A 27,846-nucleotide genomic window follows, 5' to 3' on the forward strand; every position below is an offset into this window, starting at 1 on the left:
TGAATACAAAATATCTAATAATTTTGAGAGTGAATCAGAATATTCTTTAGGATCAGGGAAAAAGTTAAAGTTGTGCTTGGAAATCAGGGAACAGTCAGGGAAAAATAAAATAAAATTTTTGTGGCAACGCTGTATAAATAAATTATATTTTTATCTTTATTTAACCAATTTTTATGGTCCCCTAAAAAGTCCCCTATTTTTTAATTTTTAGTCCCCTATTTCCCCTAGAATACTTTTTAGGGGCACTGTGAAGCCTGGAAATATAAATTTGCTCGTAGCGAAAAATTAATAAAGAGCAATTGGCAAAAAAAGAGAAAAAAAAACAAAAATAAAGGAATCAATCATGCTTATGGATAAAATTTCTTTTTGCAAATTTAATTAATATACTCTTGATTGAACTTGAAAATTTATAGGGCTTTTAGGATGAGTGAAACGGATATTAAATCATCTACATTCCCCTGAATTCTTTAATGAAAATTGATCTAACATCGCATGAAATTCCAGGCAAAAAGCTTTATTCTCGTCGTAAATATGAACGGTACCTTCAAAGACGAGAAAGGAGTGAGGAGAGTGAGGAGAGTGAGAGAGTATGAGACGGGGCTTGGCTGCCAGGCATGAGCGGGGGATGGGGTTTGACGTTAGTTCCGAGCGATTTGCCTCTCATGCGATTTAACACGAGGGCTATTATAACTCGATACAGATATAATGGTACTCCCATTTCGTTCTACGGTCGAGTTTCACACACTAGCCTTATATCGTGGTTTTGTCGTATTATCATGAGGTGCGAATCCCCATATAGCACACTAGACTATTGTAGTTGAAGCTCTAGAAATCGCTTTGGGATGAGTTTATACTGAATTTGCGATTATCGAATTGTCGATTCAGTCCGTTCTTCATTTAATCCAATTACTCAATGATATTCTCGTTCAACTACGAGTAAGACATTTATTTCATTTACATTAATTGTTAGTACAAATAATACCTCTTTTTACTATTCTATTTCGTCAAATAATTGTATATACAAGGAGAGAAAATAAATATTCAATTTTGTAAAAGTATTTTACAATTTGGGGAAAAAGGGCAAAAAACCGAAATTTTAACATAGAAAATATTAAACAGTGAAAGAAATAATATGAAATTTACGTTATATTAAAATTTAACCAAAATTATTATATTTCATATAAATATACTAAATTTTACATAAGTTTTTTTTAAAGTTTAGTATTTTTTATATAAAAATTTCGCTTTGTCGTATTTTTTCCACAAATTGTGAAAAACTTTTACAAAATTTAATATAATATTTTCTTTCCGTGTATTTTAAAAATAGCAGGGAAACGAATTTTTAGAAACGAGGTCCGTAAATCCCGTAATCTCGCACTTTAAAGTTTTACTGTTAACTAAAAAGGATCAAATTGCAACGAATTGATCTCAAAAGGTGGATCAAATCAGAATTTGATCTCAATTTTTGGATCATTTTGACCTTTTTAGGAAAACAGTGTTTAAATGCCTGCGAGTCTCTGTTTTTAAAAATTCAAAATGGCGGGTCCATTATGGTTGACGAATTCCATGTTCTTTCCACTGAAACTGTTCTTATCTGTTATCTTTTATTGATTTATATTATTTAAAGAAAAATTGACGTTCTCGAAATTTAAAAAAGATAAATTTTGTTGATTTAGCGTTTGAAAAAATACAGTTCTTTTGGACACTGCTAATAGCGTACCTTTTGCTGAAAAAGACACTCATCGTTATAATGAATATCGTGGGAGTATCCACGTACCATTTGAGAAACTTAAAGAGTGCAAGAGCAGTGAGCTGGAGAAGCAAACAGTCAGGTTCACACGGTGTAAATATATATGTCTCTCTCTTTTAAAGAGACATGCTGGTAGTACTACCTTATTAGTGGGTTTCCTTTTTTCCCTTTATTTTTTTACCCCCATAGCATTTGCTCGTTGATTTCCGGAAATCGTGGAGAAAATAAGAGAAACGTGTATGCATCATATAATTCTATTTCTAAGTAGTAAAAGTCAATTTCAGGTCAGGCAGAACATAATCCAGTTACATATAAGATATATTTATTAATATTATAGAAAAATTACTTAAGTATCGAAATTACAAACAAAATTTCAATTATCTTTAAAAATATAATAAAATTCTTCTCCAAAATTCAATTATTTTGAAAAAATGTTTAATAAAATTCTACCCAAACACATAATTATTTGTTTAAATAATAATAATAAATATTTCATAGGAATTCAATTCTTTACAAAGCTTTTATAAATTTCTTCGCAATAATTCAATTATTTTCATAAATAATAAAATTCTTTTTAGAAATTCAATTATTTTCATAAATAAAAAAATTCTTTTTGTAAATTCAATTATTTTCATAAAAATAACAAAATTATTTTTATAAATTCAATTATTTTCATAAATAACAAAATTCTTTTTAGAAATTCAATTATTTTCAAAAATAACAAAATTCTTTACATCAATTCAATTATTTTCATAAATAAAAAAATTCTTTTTGTAAATTCAATTATTTTCATGAATAACAAAATTCTTTTTAGAAATTCAATTATTTTCAAAAATAACAAAATTCTTTACATCAATTCAATTATTTTCATTAATAAAAAAATTCTTTTTGTAAATTCAATTATTTTCATAAATAATAAAATTGTTTTTATCAATTCAATTATTTTCATAAATAATAAAATTCTTTTTAGAAATTCAATTATTTTCATAAATAAAAAAATTCTTTTTAGAAATTCAATTATTTTCAAAAATAATAAAATTCTTTTCATCAATTCAATTATTTTCATAAATAAAAAAATTCTTTTTGTAAATTCAATTATTTTCATAAAAATAACAAAATTATTTTTATAAATTCAATTATTTTCATAAATAACAAAATTCTTTTTAGAAACTCAATTATTTTCAAAAATAACAAAATTATTTTTATAAATTCAATTATTTTCATAAATAAGAAAATTCTTTTTAGAAATTCAATTATTTTCAAAATAACAAAATTCTTTTTATCAATTCAATTATTTTCATAACTAATAAAATTCTTTTTAGAAATTCAATCATTTTCATAAATAAAAAAAATCTTTTTGTAAATTCAATTATTTTCATAAAAATAATAAAATTATTTTTCGAAATTCTATTATTTTTGTAAATAATAATAAAAATCATCGCAGAATTTTTATAATTTTTAATACAATTTGAATTAAATTCCTCGAAAAATGTAATTATGCTTACAAATTTTATTAAAATACATCGAAAAAATTTAATTATTTAAAAATATTTTATAAAATTTTTCATGAGAATTGAATTTTTAAAAACATTTAATTGTTCAATAAATTATTTCTTTTATTTTTAAATAATTAAATTCTAGTAGAATTTTCTAATAAAAATTGATTTGAAAATGAAATTTAATTTTTAAAATTTAGATAATAATTGAATATTAAAAGAGAATTTTTAGAAATAATTGGATTTTGAAAAGATTTTAAATTGATATCTTTCAAAATTTGAATTTTTTATAAATAACAATTTTGTAGAATTAATTTTTTTTGAAAGAGTTTAATTGAATTTTTTCTGAAATTATTTAAAGTTTCTATTTTCTAATATTTATTTAATTAGAGAATTTCCGAATAATCCAAGTTTCGTAATATTGAATTGTAAATAAATGAATTTGAAAATTCTCAAAAAAATTTTGTTAAAAATTACTAAAAATAATTTACTTATAAAGAAGAATTTTAGTTAAAAATTCTAGAAAATAATAATTCAATTGTAATGATAAAAATAATTTTGAAGAAGTTAGAGTATCAATATTCTTATAATATAAAATAATTTTTTAATAATATTCTTATAAAGTTGTTGGATTTTAAAAAGGTTTGAATTTGGAATTTTTGAAAATCTTAATTCCTATAGAAAGATAGGTAATAATAATTGAATATTTATTTAAAAAAGAAGCTGTTGATGTTTCCGAATAATTTCACAGTTAAACAAATTCGTAAACAAATGTAATATAGAACATTTTTTTTGAGTATCTAATAATTTTTCAAGTGAATCAGAATATTCTTTAGGGTCAGGGAAAAAGTGAAAATTTTGTCTGAAAATCAGGGGGAAGTCAGGGAAAAACAAAATTAAATTTTTTTTGCAACCCTGAATCAGATTCAACTAAATTTTTATTTTAATCGAACTGAATACATATATTTGATATTAAAATATGCAAATTATTATTTTTTTTAAACAGTGTCATTTCATTTTAAATTACGTGAATGATAATTAGCTTGTATTTTTTATTGCAAAATTCGCGAATCAAATAAAAATAATAAAATGAAGCAGCAAAGTCAATCTTCTTCGAAGAAAAAACTTAATATCTTTAACAATCGTATGGTCAAAAATTTCCTCACAAAAATTAAAAAATTCCCAACAATTGTTAATTTTAAATTCAATAACATAAAAATAAGAAAAATTGAAGAAAGCGAAAACTGTGATTTTAGAATGTAACAGAAGAGTGATGTAAGTTATTATAATTATGTAATTTTAATTTTATGTATTTTAAGAGATAGAAATAAAAAAGTTAGCTACTGGGTGAGGAAACTCCTCACAAAAGCGACTGACGAAGGGTTGATTAATTTTTATTACATTAAAGGGAGGATGTTACTTTAAGAGGCTTAAAAAAAGCGCTTCTTTTTAAGAATTTTTAAGAAGCATAAAAGTTAGATCTTCGGGCTCTTTATATTTTTGTATTTATTTTTAAAGTGATTCTATAAATACATTGAAAAAATGCCGCGTTAGAATTAAAACAAAGAACATTTTCTAAACCCATTCTTTTGCGAATACAACTTAGTTAATTCTGTGTTCAATTTAAGTCCTGTCATGTTACATAATGTCTAGAATTTTTGAATTATTTTCTGGGAATGAGATGCCAGACGGAAAACGATTTTCCAAAGGTAGAGAAGTCGAGGAGAAAGATTGGAAAGGAGGTAGTACGAGAAAAAGAGAGAAGGAGAGAGATAAAAAAAGGGACGAGGACAAGGAGAATCGTGCAATCTGCATTCGCGAAATGAGATAGGAAGGGATGCTTGATGGGAATAACTTGCGTTCGTCGAACCGCGGAAGAGCTTTGTCAGCTTGGGATAGTGCTTGAAGCTTTCGGTGAACGTTTTGCCTTCGCTAATACAACACGTGTGGTATAGACATCACTTTTCCACGTCTCTGCTATTTTCTTCTTAAGAATTGCATTGTACAAATTCCCAGACGTTTTCTCCATTATTATATATACAATGACGATCACCAAAAGACCAGAATATAACGACTGCAATTTATTTTCATAGTTATTTCATCAGGGTGTCTACTGGTCCTTCAAGTCCTGGAATTTGAAAAAATGTCCTTAAATGTCCTGGATTTTGAACTTTTGTCCTTGAATTTTCCATATTTTGCTTTTCAATATTCAATCATTTAAAAATTTTACTCAAATTTAAAAAAAAATAATTTTTTTGATCCATCAAAAAATAATTTCAATTTGTCATTTGATTAAAGAAACTGGTATCTACAATATTGATTTTTAACTCTTTTTATAATAAAATAAATATTTTTGTTCAAGTCGGTTAATTAAAATTATGTTAATCGTAATATGAAATAATATTACACAGGGTTGACACAAAATTTTAATTTTGTTTTTCCCTGACTTTTCCCTGATTTCCAGACAAAATTTTCACTTTTTCCCTGACCCTGAAGAACATTAATTTAACTTCTTTTTTAAATAAATATTAAATCATTATTATTTTTCTATAGGAATTAAGATTCTCAAATTCAATAACTTATGAGAATATTATAATAAAACATGAAGAAATCGATCACTCCGAGTCTTCGACTCGGCGTAATCGATTCCTTCATGTTTGATAATAAATTTAAGATGACAAAGTAATAAAATCATTATTTTATTTCATAAGAATATTGAAACTAAAAATTCAAATTTTCAAAGATTTTAATTTCAACCCTTTTCAAAATTCAATTATTTCTAAAAATTCACGCTATAAAGTTTTTAATATTCAATTATAATTTAAATTTTTAAGTGAAATTCATTTTTTAATCAATTTTTATTAGAAACTTCAAACTTTCCCGAGAATTCAATTATTTAAATACAAAAATCAATCACTTATTCAGTAATTGCACGTTTTTTAAAATTGAATTTTTATGAAGAATCTTATCAAAAATTTTTATAACAATTGAATTCTTTCGGCGAATTTAAAAAAAAATTGTAAGAATAAATACAATTTTCTATCATTTTGTTTAAAATTTTATAAAAATAATTGAAATTCTGCGATAAGTTTTGTTATTTATGAAAATAATTGAATTTTTGCAACGAATTTTTTTAAAAATCTTTTTAAAGAATTGAATTCCTGTCAAGAATTTTATTTGTGAGAATAATTGAATTCCAAAGAAAAATATTATTATTTATAAAAATAATTAATTTCTTGTGAAGAATTTAATTCAAATTTTTTTAAATAATTCAAAATTTTTAAAAGCTTTTAAAAAATAATTAAATTTTATTAAAAACTTGAAAATAATAGAAATCTGACAAAGAATTAAAAAAATTTTTTTTTAAACAATTGAATTCCTGTGAAATAATGTTTATTTTTGAAAAAAATTGAATTCTCGGGAAGAATTTTATTAAAATTTCTTAAATAATTGAATTGCTTAGAAGAATTTTATTTTTTACGAAAAATGTTGTATTTCACGAAAATAATTGTATTCTATGACCGATTTTATTATAATTTTTCAAATTTATAAAGTATTTTATCAAAATTTTTAAAAATAATTGAATTCTCAAGAAAGAAAATGATTGATTTCTAGCGAAGAATTTTATTCAAATTCCTTTAAATAATTGAATTCCCATAAAAAATGTATTATGTATTTGTGAAAATAATTGAATTCTTAAGAAGAAATGTATTGAAAACAATTGAATTGTATAAGAAAATTTTATTAAAATTGCAATTTAATGAACTAAATCTTGTGAAGAATTTTGTCAATTAAGATTCTCAAATTCTATTTTAGTAAAAAATTATTTTATTTCATAAGAATATTGTAACTAAAAATTCAAATTTTCAAATATTTTAATTTTAACTCTTTTTCAAAATTCAATTATTTCTAAAAATTCACGCTATAATGTTTTTAATATTCAATTGTATTACGCGCCTCCTCCTTCAGATCACCATTCGTAGTACCCGCTCAAATGCACATAGCGCCACAGTGTTTACAGTAGGGAATTAAAACTTTTCTGTCTCCCATGTCACGTGACAGGCCTGCGCTCCTCATTCCTTTTCTTTGTGCGCAAAGAAAGCTACAGTAAAATTACGAAGTGCTAAAAATATAAATAAAAATGGGAAAAAAACGCAAACGTTCTGACGATGATACAGATATTGAAATTCTAAAGGAGTTGAAGCGAATAAGACAACAAATGGACAAGCAGGACAAGGATATTCGGAAACTCAAGCGTAAACGTAAGTTAACCTTTGCTTTGCATGTTTCAGAATACAGACTGTCATGGCGGTTATGGTCTTTTATCGCACGTGCAGTTCAGAAATCGTTCAAGTAACGAATTAACTCCTTGTCAATTTTCCAAGCTGAAAAATAAATTGCACGTTATGGGACAAGTTCCCACTCGAAAATTAAATATTTTCATCCTGTTATAAAGACGAGTAATGTTTAAGCAACAAAAATTTACTTTTCATTACTAGATAGCCTATAAAACTGTCTTCAGTTTAACATGTTTTCAAGCACAACCATTGTCTAAATATTCTCAACCTGCTAGCAGACCGAATAGTGTGCAAGCCACACTCGAATAATATCGACTAACCTATAATATAGTGTCTAGTCTTACACGTTGTCAAGAACAACTGCTTACCTTTTCTATCAGTACAAGATACTTGACAGAATCTAAAAATTTACTTAATCGGTATTTTTCAGGTAAATCTCGATCCAGCTCGTCCGAATCTGACAGGTCTAGCAAAGACAGTTGGTCACACAGGCGTTCTCGCTCTCGAAATAGTCAATATTCAAAATATGACAGCTCAGGTAGCTCTCGTCACTCGCACAGTCGCTCACTGTCCGTATCTAGAAACTTAGAAAATAATACAGGAAACTTATCACGTGCATCTTTACACGAGGAAAACAAGCTTGATGAGGTTATAGACAACAATACAAATAAAAATTCGACTGGGCCTCCTAACAAAGAAAATATCTCAAGCAACGAAACAAGTACAGACAAATCTCAAGACTTACCTCTCGTACCTGAAATCTTAGAAGCAATAGGAAAGAGACTAGATGCTGATAATCCACGAGCGCCTGCGATTCACAATGATATAGTGGTCCGTTGGGAGGAAATCCTGCAAAAAGGACTTCCAGAAGAAGAGCGTAAAACACTTTATAAAAAATATCTTACACCAGAAAATTGTGTTTTTATAGAACCGCCAAAATTAAACGCGGAAATAAAAGCTACTCTAACGGATCCAATTATCAACAGAGACAAAAAGATTTTTGACAAACAGAAGAAATTATCTGTCTGTCTTTCCGCAATCGGAGCTATGATCTCAAGTCTTTTATCTGATAAGAACATTGATCCAATAAGTCACTTGACGAACCTCAGTGACATCGGTAGGATTCTAATAGGTGTGCAACATGATGAAACTGCAACCAGACGTCTCATTATTTCATCAAATCTGAATCCCTCGTTAAAAGAAACGCTTAACGCTACTTCAGCCGACGAATGGCTTTTCGGAAAAAATCTTGCCGATGCCCTAAAAACGGCAAAATCGTTGGAAAAGTCTTCAAAAGATTTGAAGCCAACTGCCAGATCTTCGCTTTCTTCTGCTAAGACTTCAAAAAACACGAAAGCCCCCCGCCAACAACAAAGGAACCAGTTCCAGAGGACGGGGGGATATCGCAAACCAACGAATCAGATGCAGAGGTCATACACTCGTCACCAACAGCCAAGGAAATCGGACATCCCTCCTCCAAGACGCCGCTAACGAATCCGGTAAGTGTACATGCGGGTCGACTGAAAAAGTTCGCATCCGCATGGAACAATCTTGTCTCTGATAAAACTGTCCTTCAATGGATTAATGGTTATAACATTCCTTTTTTTCGCACCCCAATACAAAGTAATGTCCTGGCGGAACCACGTTGGTCAAAAGAAGAAAAAATTCAAATCAAGCCCCATATCAGCAAACTCTTAAAAAAAAGGTGCTATTCGTAAGGTTAAGGAATGCAAAGAACAGTTCCTCTCAAGTATATTCCTAGCCCCAAAAGCAGATGGTTCCAGAAGACTTATACTAAACCTCAAAAAACTCAACGAGTTTATTCGTACCGAGCACTTCAAAATTGAAGATCTTCGAGTTGCTCGAGATCTAATGCAGCCAAACTGTTTTCTAGCGACATTAGATCTCAAAGAAGCATACTATCTCGTTCCAGTTGCAGAATCTTGTAGAAAATTCCTTAGATTCAAATTCGAAAACTTAGTTTTTGAGTTCACTTGTTTACCTTTCGGTTTGAGCACTGCTCCATACGTCTTCACAAAAATTATGAGACCCATAGTAACTCTTCTTAGAAAACGCGGCTTATTGTCAGTTATCTACATTGACGACTTTCTCCTATTTGGAAACACCAAAAGAGAATGCGAGAAAAACATAGCAGAGACGACTCAACTCTTGACTCAGCTAGGCTTCATTATAAACAAGGAGAAAAGTAGCCTCATTCCAGCACACCGACAAAAATATCTAGGTTTTATCCTAGACTCAGCTGAAATGCTAATAAAAATACCCGACGATAAACGCGTTAAGATTCAAAGTTCACTAACTAAATTTAAAATAAATACTAAACACAAAATCCGTGATTTTGCTTCCTTGGTAGGAACTCTGGGATCGGTGTGCCAGGCAACAAAATATGGATGGGTCTATATGAAGAGTCTAGAAAGAGAAAAATTTCTAGCTCTCCAAAAAACAAATGGTAATTACGAGGCGCGTTTAGTTTTATCAAATCACGTTCACGAAGATATCGAGTGGTGGAGTCAAAATATTATGACGGTTTGCAACCCTATAAGAAGCCAAACATACGCCTTAGAAATTTTCTCCGACGCATCACTATCAGGATGGGGCGCATGCTGTGGAAAAGAAAAAGCGTATGGTTTCTGGAATTTATCGGAAAGAAAAAATCCGATTAATATTTTGGAACTCAAAGCCGCCTTTTTTGGACTTAAATGCTTCGGAAGAAATCGAACAAACTGTGACATCCTACTTCGAATCGACAACACCACAGCGATCTCATATATTAACCGTATGGGCGGAATACAATTTCAAAGCCTTAGCAAAGTCGCTAAAACAATCTGGCAATGGTGCGAACACCGAAATATCACCATCTTTGCATCATACATACCATCATCTAAAAATAAGACTGCAGATCACGAATCGCGAAGGCTGGAACCAGAAACCGAATTCAGTTTATCGCAAGAGGCGTTTAGTGATATATGCAAAAAGTTTTCCAAACCCGAAATAGACTTATTCGCAAGCAGAGTCAACGCGAAATGCAAAAAATACGTCTCTTGGAAAAAGGACCCTAGTTCTTTTACCATAGACGCATTTACTCTAGACTGGGGAAAATATTTTTTCTTTGCATTTCCACCCTTTGCAATTATTCCTAAAGTTTTAAAAAAAATCCAAAACGATCGTGCTAGAGGAATAATTGTAATTCCAAATTGGCCTTCTCAAGCGTGGTTCCCCAAGTGCATGAAAATGTTTGATTCTTCTCCTATCATTTTCGAACCTAATAAAAAACTACTTTCTTCTTCCAACAGGGAGCATCATCCACTATGGAATCAGCTTTCCCTGGTGGGAGGAATACTATCGTACAAGCCTTCTCTCTAAGAGGAATGGCACCTGAGACTATAAATCTGAGTATCGCATCACTTGCTAAATCATCTCTGAAGCAGTATGAAGTGGCACTAAAAAAATGGTGGAATTTCTGCCACAATAGCAATATTCCAGTTTTCACAGCTAATATTCCTGATATACTCAAATTTCTCACAGACGAAGTTGAAAAGGGAGCTTCTTATGGTTCCATAAACTCCATGCGATCAGCCGTTGCCCTCATACTTGGATCACATGTCGGAGAAAACCCAGATGTCAAACGTTTCTGTAAAGGAGTTGCACGTTTCCGTCCACCTTTACCCAAGTACAACTCTACCTGGGACCCTAAGATAGTATTAGATGCAATTTCAAAATGGCATCCCAATGACAGCATTTCGATTCAACAAATGTCGAAAAAATTGGCTATTCTTCTTGCCCTTACAACAGGTCACAGAATCCAAACTCTAACTGCTATCAACATTAATGATGTCGAAAGGTCCGACAATCGAATCGAAATCAAGATACCATCTCAACTGAAAACCTCAGGTCCAGGCAAGCTACAACCGAATCTGGTCCTTCCATTCTACAAAGAAGATCCTACAATCTGCGTTGCTTCGGCTCTCGAAGCTTACTTGAATATGACAAAACAAATCCGTGGAAACATAACAAATCTTTTTATATCTTGGAATAAACCTTACAAGGCAATATCGTCACAATCACTCAGTAGATGGATGAAAGAAATCCTTACTGAAACTGGAGTCGACACAACAAAATTCTCGGCGTACAGCACTCGACACGCTTCTACGTCTGCAGCTAAAAGAAGCGGAGTCAGTATCGACCTTATCAAAAAAACAGCCGGATGGACAACATCCTCACAAACTTTCGCAAAATTCTATGACCTTAAATTGGTGGAAGATCCTGCAGTATTTGCAACAACTATTCTAAAATCTAAATGAAGATATACATATTTTGTTTTTCTTTTTCAAATGAGCACTTCTATAATAATTATTTTCGCTCTAATGAGTTTATAATACTAATAATAATAAATTGCTGAATTCTAATTCTTTAAACATCTACGAATGGTGATCTGAAGGAGGAGGCGCGTAATACAATTATAAGATTAAACGAACTTACCTAAGTGAAGTTCTATCTTAATTGTATGAAGCGCCTCCTCTGAAGATCATTCCCTCCCTTCCCTCAATTCCCACTATTAATAAAAATTAATCCCCGATACACAAATTCAGCAACACTTTAAAGTAATGAGGAGCGCAGGCCTGTCACGTGACATGGGAGACAGAAAAGTTTTAATTCCCTACTGTAAACACTGTGGCGCTATGTGCATTTGAGCGGGTACTACGAATGGTGATCTTCAGAGGATGCGCTTCATACAATTAAGATAGAACTTCACTTAGGTAAGTTCGTTTAATCTTATAATTATAATTTAAAATTTTAAGTGGAATTCATTTTTTAATCTATTTTTATTAGAAACTTTCCCGAGAATTCAATTATAAAAATACAAAAATATATAATTTATTCAGTAATTGCATGTTTTTTAAAATTGAATTTTTATGAAGAATTTTATCAATTTTCTATCATTTTATTTAAAATTGTATAAAAATAATTGAAGTTCTGCGATAAGTTTTGTTATTTATGAAAATAATTGAATTCTTGCAACAAATTTTTTTAAAAATCTTTTTAAAGAATTGAATTCCTGTGAAGAATTTTATTATTTATGAAAATAATTCAAATCTGACGAAGAATTTTATTCAATTTTTTTTTGAAATAATTGAATTCTCGAGAAATGTTTTATTATTTATGAAAATAATTGATTTCTTGTGAAGTATTTTATTTAAATTTTTTTAAATAATAGAATTTTTAAAAGAATTTTATTTAAATTTTTCGAAATAATTGAATTTCTCAGAATTATTTTTTCCAATTCTCTGAATTTATTTGAATTCTTTCGAGAAACTTCATTAAAAAATTAAAAATAATTGAATTAATGCAAAGTTTATAAAAAATTTGTAAGTAATTGAATTACTGTGAAATTTTGTTCCAATTATTGAATTGTTTTAGAAAATTTTTTTAAAATAGTAGATATTAAAAATACTACGCACTTCAACAATAAATTGTTATTTACTTTTCGGAATTCAAAAGCGAGCAAAACTGAGCATAATGGTGTCAAAGTACATACTTTAGTCAACTTATTTTTGAAGTTGTAATTTTTAAACAAAACATAAAAATTGCTTTACATAATTATTATATGTTAATAAAGTGTCCTGTATTCCATTAACTAAAATATTTTTAATATTAATTAATTAAATATTCTATTAGTGAATAATAATTAATAATTGAATAATTTTTCTTTTTTCAGGTGAGTACATTTGAGTTTTCAAAAAGTCCTCTGCATTCCTTATTATTTCATCGTTATCGTGTTTGGTGAGTTATATTTTTGTACTGTTTTTATGTCTAAACATCACGTTTTCATGATTATCTCGACTTTTCTAATATCTGTAGGAATGGATTTATTTTTAATAGTAGATCTTATTGGCGCACAATTAATTTTTTTATATAAATGTTTGAGGTTTCTGGGTTCTTTTGCAATAATATACGAAAATAATCTAATACCTGATAAAATTAAATTTTTACGAAGAAGCAAAGTGTTCATAAATATTTGTATTTAGGAAATTTTTGAGGCTTTGATTACAATTACAAATAATTTCAACATGTATTTATAAAAAATATTCTTTTTACTTTGCTTTCATAAAGTTTTGTTTCTAAGGATTTAAGAGTTATTTATTAGAAATTCGAACTTGTTTCTAAAATTCAAAATATCTGTTTTAAAATAATAGACAAGTTTTAAAACAAAAATGGTTAAATGTTGTTTTTAGGAATTTTTAAGGTTGATGATTGTAGATAGGAAATGAAAATTGAAAAATCAAATAATGACTGTTTAAATGCTTGTTTATTTATATGTTTGCTTAGATACAGTAAAAGACAAAATCTTTTTTTGTTTACAATTATTTTATTTATCCATAAATTAACGAATTTTTTTATAGTAAATTGCGAATGTGTTGTATATTGTTCGCAAAAATCTGCAAAAATTTTTTCCAAAATCCTTTTTCTTGTTTAGGTAGTTTTTGTTCGTTTAATTTATCAGCTGTTGCGTCCAAATGACTTTCCAAATTATTCAAAACTTGTTTTACTTCATTTACTTTATCCATAGTGAAGTTACTCTGTTCGCTTCTGATCATCGAAATTAGGAAGCAGATTATTACTAAGCTTATCATGATCCTTAAAGAATACATTGTCACTTTTCCCAGTTGATATTTAAATGTAATCGACCGCAAATACTAGTACAATTTGTAAATATTACTAATAAAATAATGCGAATAAATATTAATTTGATTTTTAAAATTATATATATACTTACCGTATGGTGTCAAATTTATACGGTAGGTGTATTACACAGGAATAATTAGACGGATTTCACTATTTCTTTTTTGTTTCAAACTTAATGCCACGAAACAGAAGACTTTCAAATAACGTTTAAAAATTTTACGCGATTCTACAACTTATATACTGGTCATGTTGAGTATTATTTAAAATTATCTCCAAATTTTATGTACTATTTTTCAATAAAAAAATGTACAGGTGCAACCAATTCAGATTGGAAGAAAAAAATACTATTTATCAGCGAATTGATGTGCTGTTGACCAATAGAAAAACTACAGGTGTAACAAGTTCAGATTAGGAAAGAAAAATATTTTTTATTCTATAATATTAACCAATAGAAAAAGTACAGTTGAAACGAGTATAGATTTGAAGAAAATTTTTTTATTTTATTCTTGAATAGATAGAAAAAACAAAAAAAATATTTATAAATATTATAATTAAAACATAATTATTATAATTTGTGAATATCATAAATATGTGAATAGATTGATAAAATTTTTTAAATAATTTCAGACAAAGGTTTGTCTTTAACATATCTATTCTAATGACAAACAAACAAATAAAAAAAAATCCAAATTTTTCTTCCCGCCCTGAACTGTTTTTCCATGAAAATTGTTTATAAAATTGTTTATAAAATTTTTAAAAATTGCTAAATAATGTTAAATGAAAGTTTATATCTTTAACAAAGAATTTGATTACAAGAGGGCATCATATAATCACAAAATGCTTTTTTTCTATGATGGTAGTTCATATTTAGCAAATTGTTTATAACATTTTTAAATATTGCTAAATAATGTTAAATTAAAGTACAAACCTTAAGCAATATTTTAATTACAAGAGAGCATGATAAAATTAAAAAATAATTTTTCTACGATTTCAATTAAAGAATATAATTTTAAAGAAAAAAAAACACTAAAAAAGGCATTTTTTTTTGTTTTTAAACAATTATAACTTTTTATCATTAAATCGAAATTGAAATTTTCTTTCAGATTCTGAAAGAGGACACTAAAATCCATAAGAAAACCTTTGTCCCGATTTTTTTTAAAACCGGAACTCGTAGAACGGAAAGCTCGAACTTGTACTAAAAACACGGAGATTTAGGACTAAATGGGTTAATTAAAGTTTTTTTTTTTTTTTGAAGTGTAACTTCAGTTTTCGTTGACGAATACTTTGATCAGCAGCAGAAGATATACTTAAAATATAAAAATTTCCGACCAAAAATTTTGACTGCTTTGCTAACTTTACATAAAATTTAATTTTTTTTTTAGAAAAAAGGAAAAAATAGCTAAATAATTTCGATTTGTCAAACAATTAAGATCTTTTTATGAAAAAGGAATTTTTTTTTATAATTTCCATTTGTTAATTACTTGAAATATTTGTTACAAAATGTAAATTTTTCTTAGAAGAAAAGGAAGATTTTTTGCATAACTCCTCTTTTTTATTGACAAATTCTTAACAATTTTCCAAGTTTTCATTTATTTTCTAAATTACGATTTTCCTTTATGAGTGTTTATAATTTGTAACTTCAATGAAGAAGAGAATAAAATAATGAATATTAACATTAATAATTGTTTTAGATTAATAAAAAATTTCTTGAATTGTTTGAAAAATAAAAACAATATTATTAAATTAATGATATAATTAAAAAATAAAGAAATGTAATATTATCTATCAAAATATATAAAAAAACAAAAGCACGAATTTAGTTAAAAAAAATCGTGACGATTTGATATTTTATTTCTATTTTCTATCAAAACGTATAAAGAAACAAAAGAATAATCATGACTAACTGCAGGTGTGGACAGAATGAAAGAATGAATAAGACGAATATTATAGTTAATAATTAATTATATAAAACACAAACGGTAAATTTTATAACTTAACTAAATTTCACATTAGTTTTTTTAAGGTTTTTAAGTTATAATATAAATAAAATTTCTTATCACTTAACAACCTCAATTGTATGTTTTATTCAGCAGTCTTAAATAAAATAAGTACAATTGAGATTTAAAGTTGATCTTAAATTTCGACTGGAAATTTTTTTTACAAAAAAAAAAACACACGGTTTTTAACCATATGTTTTCGTCAAACTGAGAAACTGAGAGATTTTATTTGACGATACAAAAAATAATGGTAGGGGAAGGGAATTCATATTGTGAGGTTTTTTTATCTTGCATGACGTTGGTGAATACTTTTATGTTCTGAAAGTTTTCGTGACCTGGTTTTTGAAAAATTCGTGAATTGTGGAGGTTTTTTTTGGGGGGCAGGAGGAAAAGGAGAAGGGTTGGTGAAAAGTTGGCAGGGGTCATAGGAAATCATAATTCTAGGGAGAGAGTCGGTAGGATGGGTCCTGCTTTTTGGTAAGATGAGCACGAGTGACGCGCGAGTCAGCGTTTATCAAATCTTTCAAGGGTTTCTCTAAAGGAGGTAGAGTTTCCGACTCGCTGGACCGCTCAGCTAGAATTCAACCCTCCTCCTCCTTCTCCTCCTTTTCTTCTTCTTCTTCTTTAACCCCTATGTACTCGCGCTCTCTCTCTCTCCCTCTCTTTTCTTTTCCCTCACGTTCTTCCTCCGCCTTTTCGTCGTTTTCTGGGAAATTGGATAGTTGCTTCCAATTCCGTGCAGGACCACCAAAAGGAGTCAGAGAAAGCTTCCTTTGTTTCTTCTACTATGTCTTATGTGTAGTAGCGTCGTCTCTTCGAAAACTGTGGTATCAACGCTCGAGAGTTTCCTTGACTTTTTCCTCTCCAAGTTGCATTCCATTCGTTGTTGCTTTTTCCGCAAATTCTAAGACATTCGATTCCTACTCTCCTACGTTTCGATATCCTCTTGTTTCAAATAGTTTACTAAACTGCAAATTACTCGATATTTATTTTTCCAACATTGCTCCTTTAGGGGAGTTTCTTCTTCTTTAAATGGTCTCTTATCGATACGTTCCTGTACTTTTTTCCCCTTTTTTGTTTCTTTCACTCCAAGAATCTTTTGTCTGTTTTATTGAAGGAGGACGCTTTTTTAGAAATTTTTCCAGAACGAAAAAATAACTTAGACCTCCGGGTTTTTCTTTGGGGGTATTTTTGTATATACTTGAAGTATTTGCAAAAAAGAATTATTGAGAAAAAATTAACTACAATATTAACTATTATTAATCAATTAATCCCCATATTCTTTCATCCATTCTGTCCGTTCTATCCGCAGTTTGAAGTTAGTTTCTGTGTATGCTTTTGATTTTTTAAATATTGTTTGATAAATCGAAAATATTCCGGTATTTTTTCACGATTTATAATAAAATAATATTGGAAATTAGAAAATTAAAAAAAAATTATGATTAACAAATAAAAAATATACCCATTTTGATTGTTATATGCTTTTTTCTGTAACAAATTTTGTTCGACTGATCTAAATTATTATGCAAATTATTCTCCATTTTATTTATAAGAAATACTAGAAAATTGTTAATTGTTCAAAAATTTTTATTAACAAGTAGGAAATATACCCATTTTATGCATAATTTTTATTTCTCAATAACAATATTGTTTACAAACTCATTTTTTTCTTTTGGGAAGAAAAACATTAGATATTCTCGTTTCTTAATATTTTTCTAGAAAATTCTCAATTTTTATAAGAAAATAATTTGCATCAATTCTATTTCTTAATTTCAATTTATTGTTTTCATAAAATTCAGCCTTTTAAAAATACAGAAAAAAATGTTTATTAATTATATTTGTCAATTAGAAATTAGAATATTTAATTGAAAATGAAACTGAAAATTTTTGAATTTTTAGAAAATAATGGAAAAAATTTTATTGAAAGAAAAGTTCTGTTAAATTTATTTACGAATATCTGTAATTGTAAAATTATTCAAAAACAATAATTTCTTTTTTAAGTATCTTAAATATTTAATTACTATTATTTTTCCGTAGGAATTAAAACTCTTCAAAACATTCAAATTCAAACCTTTTTGAAATTAATCAACTTTTAAAATATTGTTATAAAACATAAAGAAAACGATTACTCCGAGTCGAAGACTCGGAGTGATCGTTAGCTTTATGTTTTATAATAATCAGGCTTCACAGTGTCCCTAAAATGTATTCTAGGGGAAATAGGGGACTGAAAATTAAAAAATAGGGGATTTTTAGAAAACCATAAAAATTAGTTAAATAAAGATAAAAATATAATTTATTTATACAGGGTTGCCACAAAAATTTTATTTTATTTTTCCCTGACTTTTCCCCGATTTCCAAGCACAACTTTGACTTTTTCCCTGACCCTATAAAGAATATTCTGATTCACTCTAAAAATTATTAGATAATCAAAAAAATGTTTTATAAAATTTATTTACAAATTTCTTCAATAGTAAAATTATTGAAAAACATCAATAACTTATTTTTTAAATAAATATTTAATATTTTTTATCTCATTAGAATTAAGATTTTCAAAAATTCCAAATTCAAACAACTTTTCAAATTGAACAACTCATAAGAATTTAAAATTCAATTTTTACGAAGAATTGTATAATGATTGTGTAATAATTGAATAAAGTTTTTGAAGACAATTATAAAATTTTTTTTTAAATAATTGAATTCCTGAGAAGAATTTAAATAATAATTTTTGAAAACAATTGAATTTATGAGAAGAATTTTATTAAAATTTTTGAAAATAATTAACTTTTTGAAAAGAATTTTTAAAAAATTTTTGACAATAATTTAATTCTTGAGAAGAATTTCCCTATCTATTTATAAAGATAATTTAATTCTTGACGAAAATTTTAAAAAAAAATTTAAAAATAATTTAATTTTTGCAAAGCATTTTATTTATCAAGCTAATTGAATTCTTTTGCAAAATAACTTAAAAATTTTTGAAAATAATTCATTTTCTGTAACGAATTAAATGTTATTTATGAAAATATTTGAATTATTGCAACGAATTTTATTGTTTTATTGAATAATTGAATGTTTCTTAAAATTGAATTCTTTCCTCAAGTTTTAATAAAATTTGTAATAATAATAATTGCATTTTTCAAGGTATTTATTTAAAATTGTATTAAAAATATTTGAAATTATACGATGAAAATAATTAAATTCGTAAATGAAATTTTATTATTTATGAAAATAATTAAATCTTTTCGTAGAATTGTGACAACAAGTTTTTTTATAATTAAATCTGTTGATAAATTTTATGAAAATAGTAAATATTTAAAAACATTGAATTGCGAAAAACTTTTGAAAATAATTGAAATTTTGCAAAGAATTTTATTAAAATTTTTGAAAATAATTGAATTTTTAGCGAAAAATTTTACTATTTATAAAAATAATTGAATTCTTGACGAGATATTCATTAAAATTTATAAAAATAATTGAATTCTTTCCAAGTATTTTATTAAATTTTTTTAAATAATTGAAATTTTGCCAAGAATTTAATTAAAATTTTTGAAAATAATTGAATTCTTAAGAAAAATTTTGATATTTATTAAAATAATTGAATTTTGGAAAAGAATTTTATTAAAAATCCTTAAAATAAGGAGGTTAAAGTTTTGAACGTTCAAATGAACGAAATTTATTTATTTCTTCTTCAAATTAAATTTTTATTAATATAATTTTGCGTCACTATTAAGCAAATTAATTATAATGTTTCTAAATGTAAAATTTGAGTTTTTAATTTGAATTGTAATCAATAATCTATGAAAATATTTTTAACAAAAAATATTTCGTTCATTTGAACGTTCAAAACTTTTTGTTCATTTAAAATAATTGATCTTATGGGGAGAATGTTATTGGTTATCAAGATAATTGAATTCTTTTGCAAAATTACTTAAAAATTATTGAAAATAATTGATTTCCTGCGACGAAAAAAATAGGGGAAATTTAAGGTAAATTTTTAAAATAGGGTACACGTTTAGGGGTCAAAATTAAAAAAGGGGACTTTTAGGGAAATAGGGAACAGACTGTGAAGCCTGAATAATTAATATTAATTATTTTCATTTTCTATTATTATCTAAAATTTAAACTAAAATTCATTTTCAATAAAATTTTTATTTGAAAATTCTACGAGAATTCAATTATTTAAATACAAAAATAAATTATTTATTTAATAATTGAATGATTTTTAAAATTTAATTCTTACCAAGAATTTTATTAACAAATTTTTAAATAATTGAATTCTTTTGACGAATTTTAATATTTTTTAAAATAGTTACATTTTTTAAGGAATTCGATTAAAATTGTATTAAAAATAATTGAAATTCTGCGATGAATTTTATTATTTCCGAAAATAATTGAATTATTGAGAAGAAACTTATAAAAAATTTGTAAATATATTTGAATTCCTGGGAATTTTTTATTATTTTTGAAAATAATTTAGGTAATGTTTGCTTAGAATTCTATCAACATTTTTTTTTTTTTAATAATTGACTTCTTTTGAAAAATTTTATGAATATAGTAGATATTGAAAATCATTGAAGATGATCAAGAATCTTATTAAATTTTTGAACGAAATTGAATTGCTGCGAAGAATTTTATTTTGACTTTTGATATAAAACATATAAATATTAGATACCAAAAAAGTATAATTTCAAGTGTTAAATTAAAGACTTTGTCTCGAATATAGCAAAGCTTATGACTCCATAATACGCACTTCAATATTTCTAAAATTAAAAATATCAGTTTTAAAATAATAAACAATTTTTAAAACAAAAATTGTTAAATGTTGTTTTTAGGAATTTTTAAGGTTGATGATTGTAAATAAGTAATGAAAATTGAAAAATCAAATAATGACTGTTTAAATGCTTGTTTATTTAGATGTTTGTTTAGATACAGTAAAGGACAACATCTTTTTTAGTCTTTAATATAATTCTTATACATCTGCCAAAATGATTCCCAAAAGCCTTCTATTTGTTTAGGTAGTTTTTGTTTATTTAATTCATCAGCTGTTTCGTTCAAATGACTTAGCAAATTATTCAAAACTTGTTTTACTTCATTTAGTTTATCCATAGTAAAGTTACTCTGTTCGCTTCTGATCATCGAAATTAGGAAGCACATTATTGCCAAGCTTATCATGATCCTTAAAGAATACATTGTCACTTTTCCCAGTTGATATTTAAGTGTAATCGACCGCAAATACTAGTACAATTTGTAAATATTACTAATAAAATAATGCGAATAAATATTAATTTGATTTTGTAGTAATGTTTTTGTCAGGAAATGATAGAATAAAACAGATTAGTTATTAATATAAAGATATAATTTATTAGTCGTAGAGCAACGTCTTAATTTATTCGCGGTAAGTTACAGACTGTCCCCCCGTCTTATTACTGGTGATGACCCCCCTTTATACATTGTCACTCATGCGCAATAATTACTTTAAAATTAAACGTTCACAACCATACTTTACTACTACAACTCGGTCAGTCCTGACATCAATCCGTCTCGGATTTACACCATCATAATCACGATTACACAACCAAGCAATACACTAAAATTTACAATTCTTCAATCCAAGGGCGCATATTGCAAGGTTCCCAAACACCTTGATATGGTTTCTGTGAATTTTGGAAGCCTTCAACATCCGAGACAATATATCTGTCGTTTCGTAGTTTCTTTAACACGCGATAAGGTCCTTTAAATTGAGGTATGAGTTTTTTTCGAAACTCCTGCGGTATTATCAAAATTTCTAATCATTACAAGGTCATCTTCAGAATATACATGAGGATCTTTGCGCCTTTTATCTACATAACTTTTGTTATAGTTTTGTGATTTTTCTACATTCTCAGCTGCTACTTTTCGAATAGCTTCAAGGTCACGATCGTCGGTTTGTACATGATTCTCTATAAAATTTCTCACATCGTCGACGGTATCACCTCGCTGATTAATACCAAAGAGCAGAGCACTCGGAGTCATTTTCGTGGATCTATTTACCGAATTATTCAATGAATACTCAACACTTTTCAAAGCTTTATGCCACAATTTACCTGATTTGTCATCTTTTAACTTAGCCAACATCGGGGCCATCACTCGATTAATTCGTTCCACTTGCCCGTTAGCTTGAGGCGAACCTGTAGCAATCAATGTATGCTTGACATGATTGTCACTTAGAAATTCAGTAAACTCCCCGGATGTAAATGCAGTTCCACGATCAGAAATTATGGCATTCGGCTTACTGTAATCATTAAAATACTGCAACAAACACCCGATTGCCTCCGAACTTGCTGTGCTCTTTGTTGCATACAGTTTGACGAATTTGGTAAACGCGTCTATCACTAAGAATACAAATTTTTTTGCGCTCACTATCTTTTCCACCGGACCAAAATGATCAATGTGGACGGTCGCGAATGGTACATTTCCTTTCGGGACGATTTTTACATAACCTTCAGCTTTACCCGATTTAGGAGAAAAGAAGATGCACTTCAAACAGTTTCTAATATGTGACTCTATTTTTTTATCCATTTGTGGGAACCAATACGTCCTTGAAATGACCTCTTTCGTTTTGGCCAATCCAAGATGCCCCATTTCATTATGATATTTAAAAAGCACATGAGATTCCATGTTAGATGGAACATAAAATAGAAGGTCATCTCCCCCTCTCCTGTACACGATACCATTTCTCATTTCATAATGCTTATCTTCTTTTTTTTCTAACAACTTCCGTAGTTCATCGATTTTCGTGTCTTGACTTTGGCAAATTGAAAGGTTCCATTCCAACGAGTTATCCTCAACTATCAGTACGTCATGCGCTCTACTCAAGGCGTCAACATGTTGCATGCGACTTCCGGGACGGTGTTCAGTCTCATATTCAAAACCCTGCATTTCCAAAACCCATTTCGAAATTCTTAAATTTATCTCTTTTTTGTCCAATGCCAATTTAAGTGAATTGCAATCAGTGACTATTTTAAACTTCATCCCCTGGAGGTAGACGCGAAACCTTCTCAAAGCATAAACAATTGAGAGCATTTCCAGTTCAAAACTGTGAAGCTTACTTTCCGCGGGACTTGTTCTCTTCGAAAAAAAGAATATTGGGTGAAATTTACCGTCCTCCTTTTTCTGCATGAGGACCGCTCCGAACCCTACACTGCTTGCATCGCAATGCAGTTCGGTTTGGTCAAGAGGACTGTAAATTCCCAACAAAGGCTCTTCTATTAACTTCTTCCTTAATTTCTCAAATGCAAGGAACTCTCTTTCCCCAAAACGAAATTTCGCGTCGGCCTTCAGGAGATCGTAAAGAGGCTTTGCATGAAAAGCAAACCCTTCAATAAATTTTCTAAAATATTGGCACAATCCCAAAAATCGCTGAACATGACGCACGCTAGTCGGAACTTGGAATCTTTCAATTGCTTCAAGTCCTCGTTTTGACGGTCGCACTCCCTCCTCCGATATGCGATATCCCAAATATTCTACCTCAGTATACATAAAAAGACATTTGTCTAATCTAAGCTCCATTTTATTTCTCACTAAAATCTTAAAAACTTTTCTTAAAATCTCGATTTGTTCATCCACCGTCTTTGTCGCAATCATAAAATCGTCTAAATACGTCATTATCTCTCCAGAACGAAGCAACTCTGAAAACACTAAGTTCACAAATCTTTGAAAAGCAGACGGTGCCGTCTTTAGTCCGAAAGGTGTAAAATTATACTCATATTGACCCAAAGGGGTAATGAATGATGTATATTTAGTCGATTCTGGGGACACACTAATGTGGTGAAAAGCGTCTCTTAAATCTAAAAGTGTAAAATATTTTTTTCCCGCTAAACCATTTATTAAATCCTCAATTAAGGGGAGGGGAAAATTATCTCTCAAAATTTTTTTATTCAAAAAACGATAGTCTATACATAATCTCCAGTCCCCATTTTTTTTCTTTATCAATACAATTGGGGAAGCGAATTCAGAGTTACTCGGTTTTATTATTTTTCTTTTTATCAATTCGTCTAAAATTTTTTGTAACTTAATTTTCTCGTCATACGAGAGACGCCTAGCCGGAAAATAAAACGGTGTCGAGTCAGTCAAAATCAATTTTAATTCTACCTTTACATCTGGGAACTCAGGCCTCTCAGGCTCCAAATAATTAACCTTAAATTCATTAAGCAATCTCGTCTTGTCTTGATAAGAAATCTCAGGATTAATATTCAAATCTGACTCGTATTTATTATCTACAAAACAAATATCAATATTCATTAACTCATTCGTCGCGTCATTCAAATCTTTACAATTACCTTCACCTGATTTCGCAAATGTCAAACCGAACAATTTTAAAACATCTCTTCCTAAAACAAGTGAACTTCTCATTGTATTATTTGGAACTACTTTTAAATTGATATTGTTTTTCACGATTCCATCAAGAACAATGCTTACATTTACTGACCCCAGAATAATTAAATCCGAATTATTAATCCCTGCATATGAAAAGTTACTATTATTTGTTTTATCTATCGACCATTCACTTATACTATTCATACGTACAAAACTGATTGGACTTCCTGAATCCAAAGTACAATTTAATTCGACTTTCTTACCGTTAGCTGCAACTACAACCTTCTTAAAAAATCCCTCGTCTCCTGTTGATTGATCCACAAAGTTGATTGTTGTTGTCGTCTTCTTCTTACTGCAATCTCGAGCTATGTGTCCCTCTTCACCACAGTGATAACAGGTTTGTTTTGTTGGTTGTCGACATTGATTCGCCATGTGTCCTGGTTTCCGACATTTATAGCATTTCACCTTCTTCTGTGACTCGCCTTCTGTTCTCGTCGTGGTTTTTGTTTCAGTCACCCTCGAATCACTTTTCGTTTGTCTTCCAGCTGTTTCATGCGTGAGAGTTATTTTTGAGAAAACCTCCAACAAGCTCGATGGAGTACTGAATCCTCGAATCCTGGCCTGATTCCTCAACTGCACATCAGGAATGCCATCGATGACATACTCAATTATTTCATCCTCCTCGACTGGCACCTGGTTGGCAAGGATTAATTTAGAATGATAGTAATCACTAAAGGATTCATTTTTTTGCCATTGTCTATTTTCGAGAAGACGTCGTCGTTCCAGTTTCTTAGGTCGATGATCAAACATTTTTCGCATCTCTGATAGCAACTCATTTATTTCCATCTCTATATGATTCGCCCGTGAGTGAAACCACTGCAGTGCTGTTCCTCTCAACTTAGAAGTCAAAAGTATTCTTGACATGTTAACCTCGAGATTAAATGTGGAAATCAAAAGCAGCAATTGTTTTTGCCACTCTTGGAAATCCCTGTTACTGCCATCAAACTCGCCCAACAAATCGCTTATTGCTTTGATGCTCAAATTAGTTTGAGAATTTGTTCGGCTGTCTCCAGAAAGAGTCGTTGCTGGTCGTGTTCGTTGTGTGAACTCCCTCTCTCTATTAAGCAATTCCCTCTCTCTCCTAATAAGTTCCATCTCTCTTCTAAGGTACTCCGCGTCGTTTAACTGAGGATCCCCACCACCATCATCAATTTGGTTACCTCCTGTAGTACCTCCCGCACCACCTCCCAACGAAGGGTCGACAAGAGGGGGTTCAGTCTCCAAATCATCATTCATCCAGGCGTCGGAGGGGTCATACTCCTGTAATCGATGTATGAGTTCCGTTTTGTTCCCACTCGTTGATAGCCCCCTTCTCTTCAACATTTCCCTGAGTTGAACGAGCAAGAAATCACCTGGGTTTTTCACCATGTTGCCGATTACTCGAATTTACACTTTATTCACAATTCTGAGTAACTTATGCCCTGTTCACTCAGATGGCACCACTCTATCGTCTTCTACACTTTTGGAAAATTCCAGAACTGATCACATCCGGTTTACCACCGTAAAACTTTCGGCTTTATTTCGATCGACACACACAATTTCCACTTATGCACTCAGCATATTCCCAAATTGCACTCAGTTTAATTTCAACTCACGAACTCCAATTTTAATCATCGATTAACTTCTTTTCCACAACACTCAATTGAGGAACACTAATCATGGCGATCACACTCAGCGTCTCAAGTCCATTTCCGGTTAAGTCAGCACTCGCAAATTTCGTTATACTCATACGAATTCGACAAATTTTACACTCAGAATCTGATAGTCAATTTCTCTACTTAAAAACTTTGAGTCTGTCTCGGTCTACTCAAGATTATTACCGCTAATTTAAGAATAACTATAAACTCATTAATGGCGTCACCACGTGCTCTACGACGCGCTTCCAAACTACCGAGAATTTCAATTAAAAGTCCGAATTCCGATTTATTAGGTTTTCTTATCCCACTTCTGAAAACTGTAGTAATGTTTTTGTCAGGAAATGATAGAATAAAACAGATTAGTTATTAATATAAAGATATAATTTATTAGTCGTAGAGCAACGTCTTAATTTATTCGCGGTAAGTTACAGACTGTCCCCCCGTCTTATTACTGGTGATGACCCCCCTTTATACATTGTCACTCATGCGCAATAATTACTTTAAAATTAAACGTTCACAACCATACTTTACTACTACAATTTTTAAAATTAATGCTTACCGCCTTATGGTGTCAAACTTATTCGTATGTGTAATACACAGGAATAATCAGACGGACTTCACTATTTTCTTTTTGTTTCAAACTTAATGCCACGAAACAGAAGACTTTCAAATAACGTTTAAAAATTATACGCGATTCTACAACTTATATACTGGTCATGTTGAGTATTATTTAAAATTATCTCAAAATTTTATGTACTATTTTTCAATAAAAAAATGTACAGGTGCAACCAATTCAGATTAGAAGAAAAAAATATTATTTATCAGCGAATTGATGTGCTGTTGACCAATAGAAAAACTACAGGTGTAACAAGTTCAGATTAGGAAAGAAAAATATTTTTTATTCTATAATATTAACCAATAGAAAAAGTACAGTTGAAACGAGTATAGATTTCAAGAAAATTTTTTTTTATTTATTATTGAATAGATAGAAAAAACAAAAAAATATTTATAAATATTATAATTAAAACCTAATTATTATAATTTGTAAATATCATAAATATGTTAATAATGTTATAATGTTAATTAAATAATTAAATAATTAGAAATGTTATTATTATTATTATTATTTATTAATATTATTTATTATATATATATATATATATTATTATTATTATATTATTATTATATATATTATTATTATTATTATTATTATTATTATTATTATTATTTTTATATATATATATTATTTATTATTTATTTATTTTTTTTTTATTTTTATTTATTTTTTTATTTATTTTATTATTATTTGTTGTTATTATTATTATTATGTTTATTTTAAAATAAATGGGACTTGCCCGTTTATTGGTTATTACAAATTTAAAAATATAATGAATATTTTTTACACAAGTTTCATATTTTGTTCTTTATTTGTAAAGTCGTGAATTTATTTTTAAAAAAATTGCTTAGATAAGTTTTACAACTTTTTTGCTATCAACGATTGAAAGAAAAAACATTTCTCTACGCAGAAAATCATATTTTTTGTTTAAGGGGATT

At 28.6% G+C, this 27,846-nt stretch overlaps 1 protein-coding gene and 1 long non-coding RNA gene across 4 annotated transcripts in view; one reads left to right on the forward strand and one right to left on the reverse strand.

Moving 5' to 3' along the window:
- The window catches only part of LOC122503376 (E3 ubiquitin-protein ligase MIB1), a 744,700-nt gene that overhangs the window by 191,982 nt on the left and 524,872 nt on the right, over window positions 1-27,846 (forward strand). The window contains exon 10 of one of the 3 annotated variants that reach the window (XM_043613884.1): window positions 10,856-11,049. The exons of 1 other annotated variant lie outside the window; for it this stretch is intronic. In XM_043613884.1, coding sequence (XP_043469819.1) covers window positions 10,856-10,925 — 70 coding nt within the window. In that variant the 3' untranslated portion in view covers window positions 10,926-11,049. Of the gene's footprint in view, window positions 1-7,974; window positions 8,108-10,855; window positions 11,050-27,846 lie in introns of those variants that run through there. One more of the 3 variants, XM_043613885.1, reaches the window with a different exon arrangement.
- Window positions 13,851-14,785, reverse strand: LOC122503379. Its single transcript, XR_006301735.1, has 2 exons — window positions 14,338-14,785; window positions 13,851-14,257 (listed from the first exon to the last, which is right to left on the reverse strand). It is a non-coding gene; the product is annotated as an uncharacterized LOC122503379 (long non-coding RNA).

Source organism: Leptopilina heterotoma, unplaced genomic scaffold, assembly GCF_015476425.1.
Source record: "Leptopilina heterotoma isolate Lh14 unplaced genomic scaffold, ASM1547642v1 Lhet_26, whole genome shotgun sequence".
In the NCBI taxonomy this organism is placed as follows: Eukaryota; Metazoa; Arthropoda; class Insecta; order Hymenoptera; family Figitidae; genus Leptopilina; species Leptopilina heterotoma.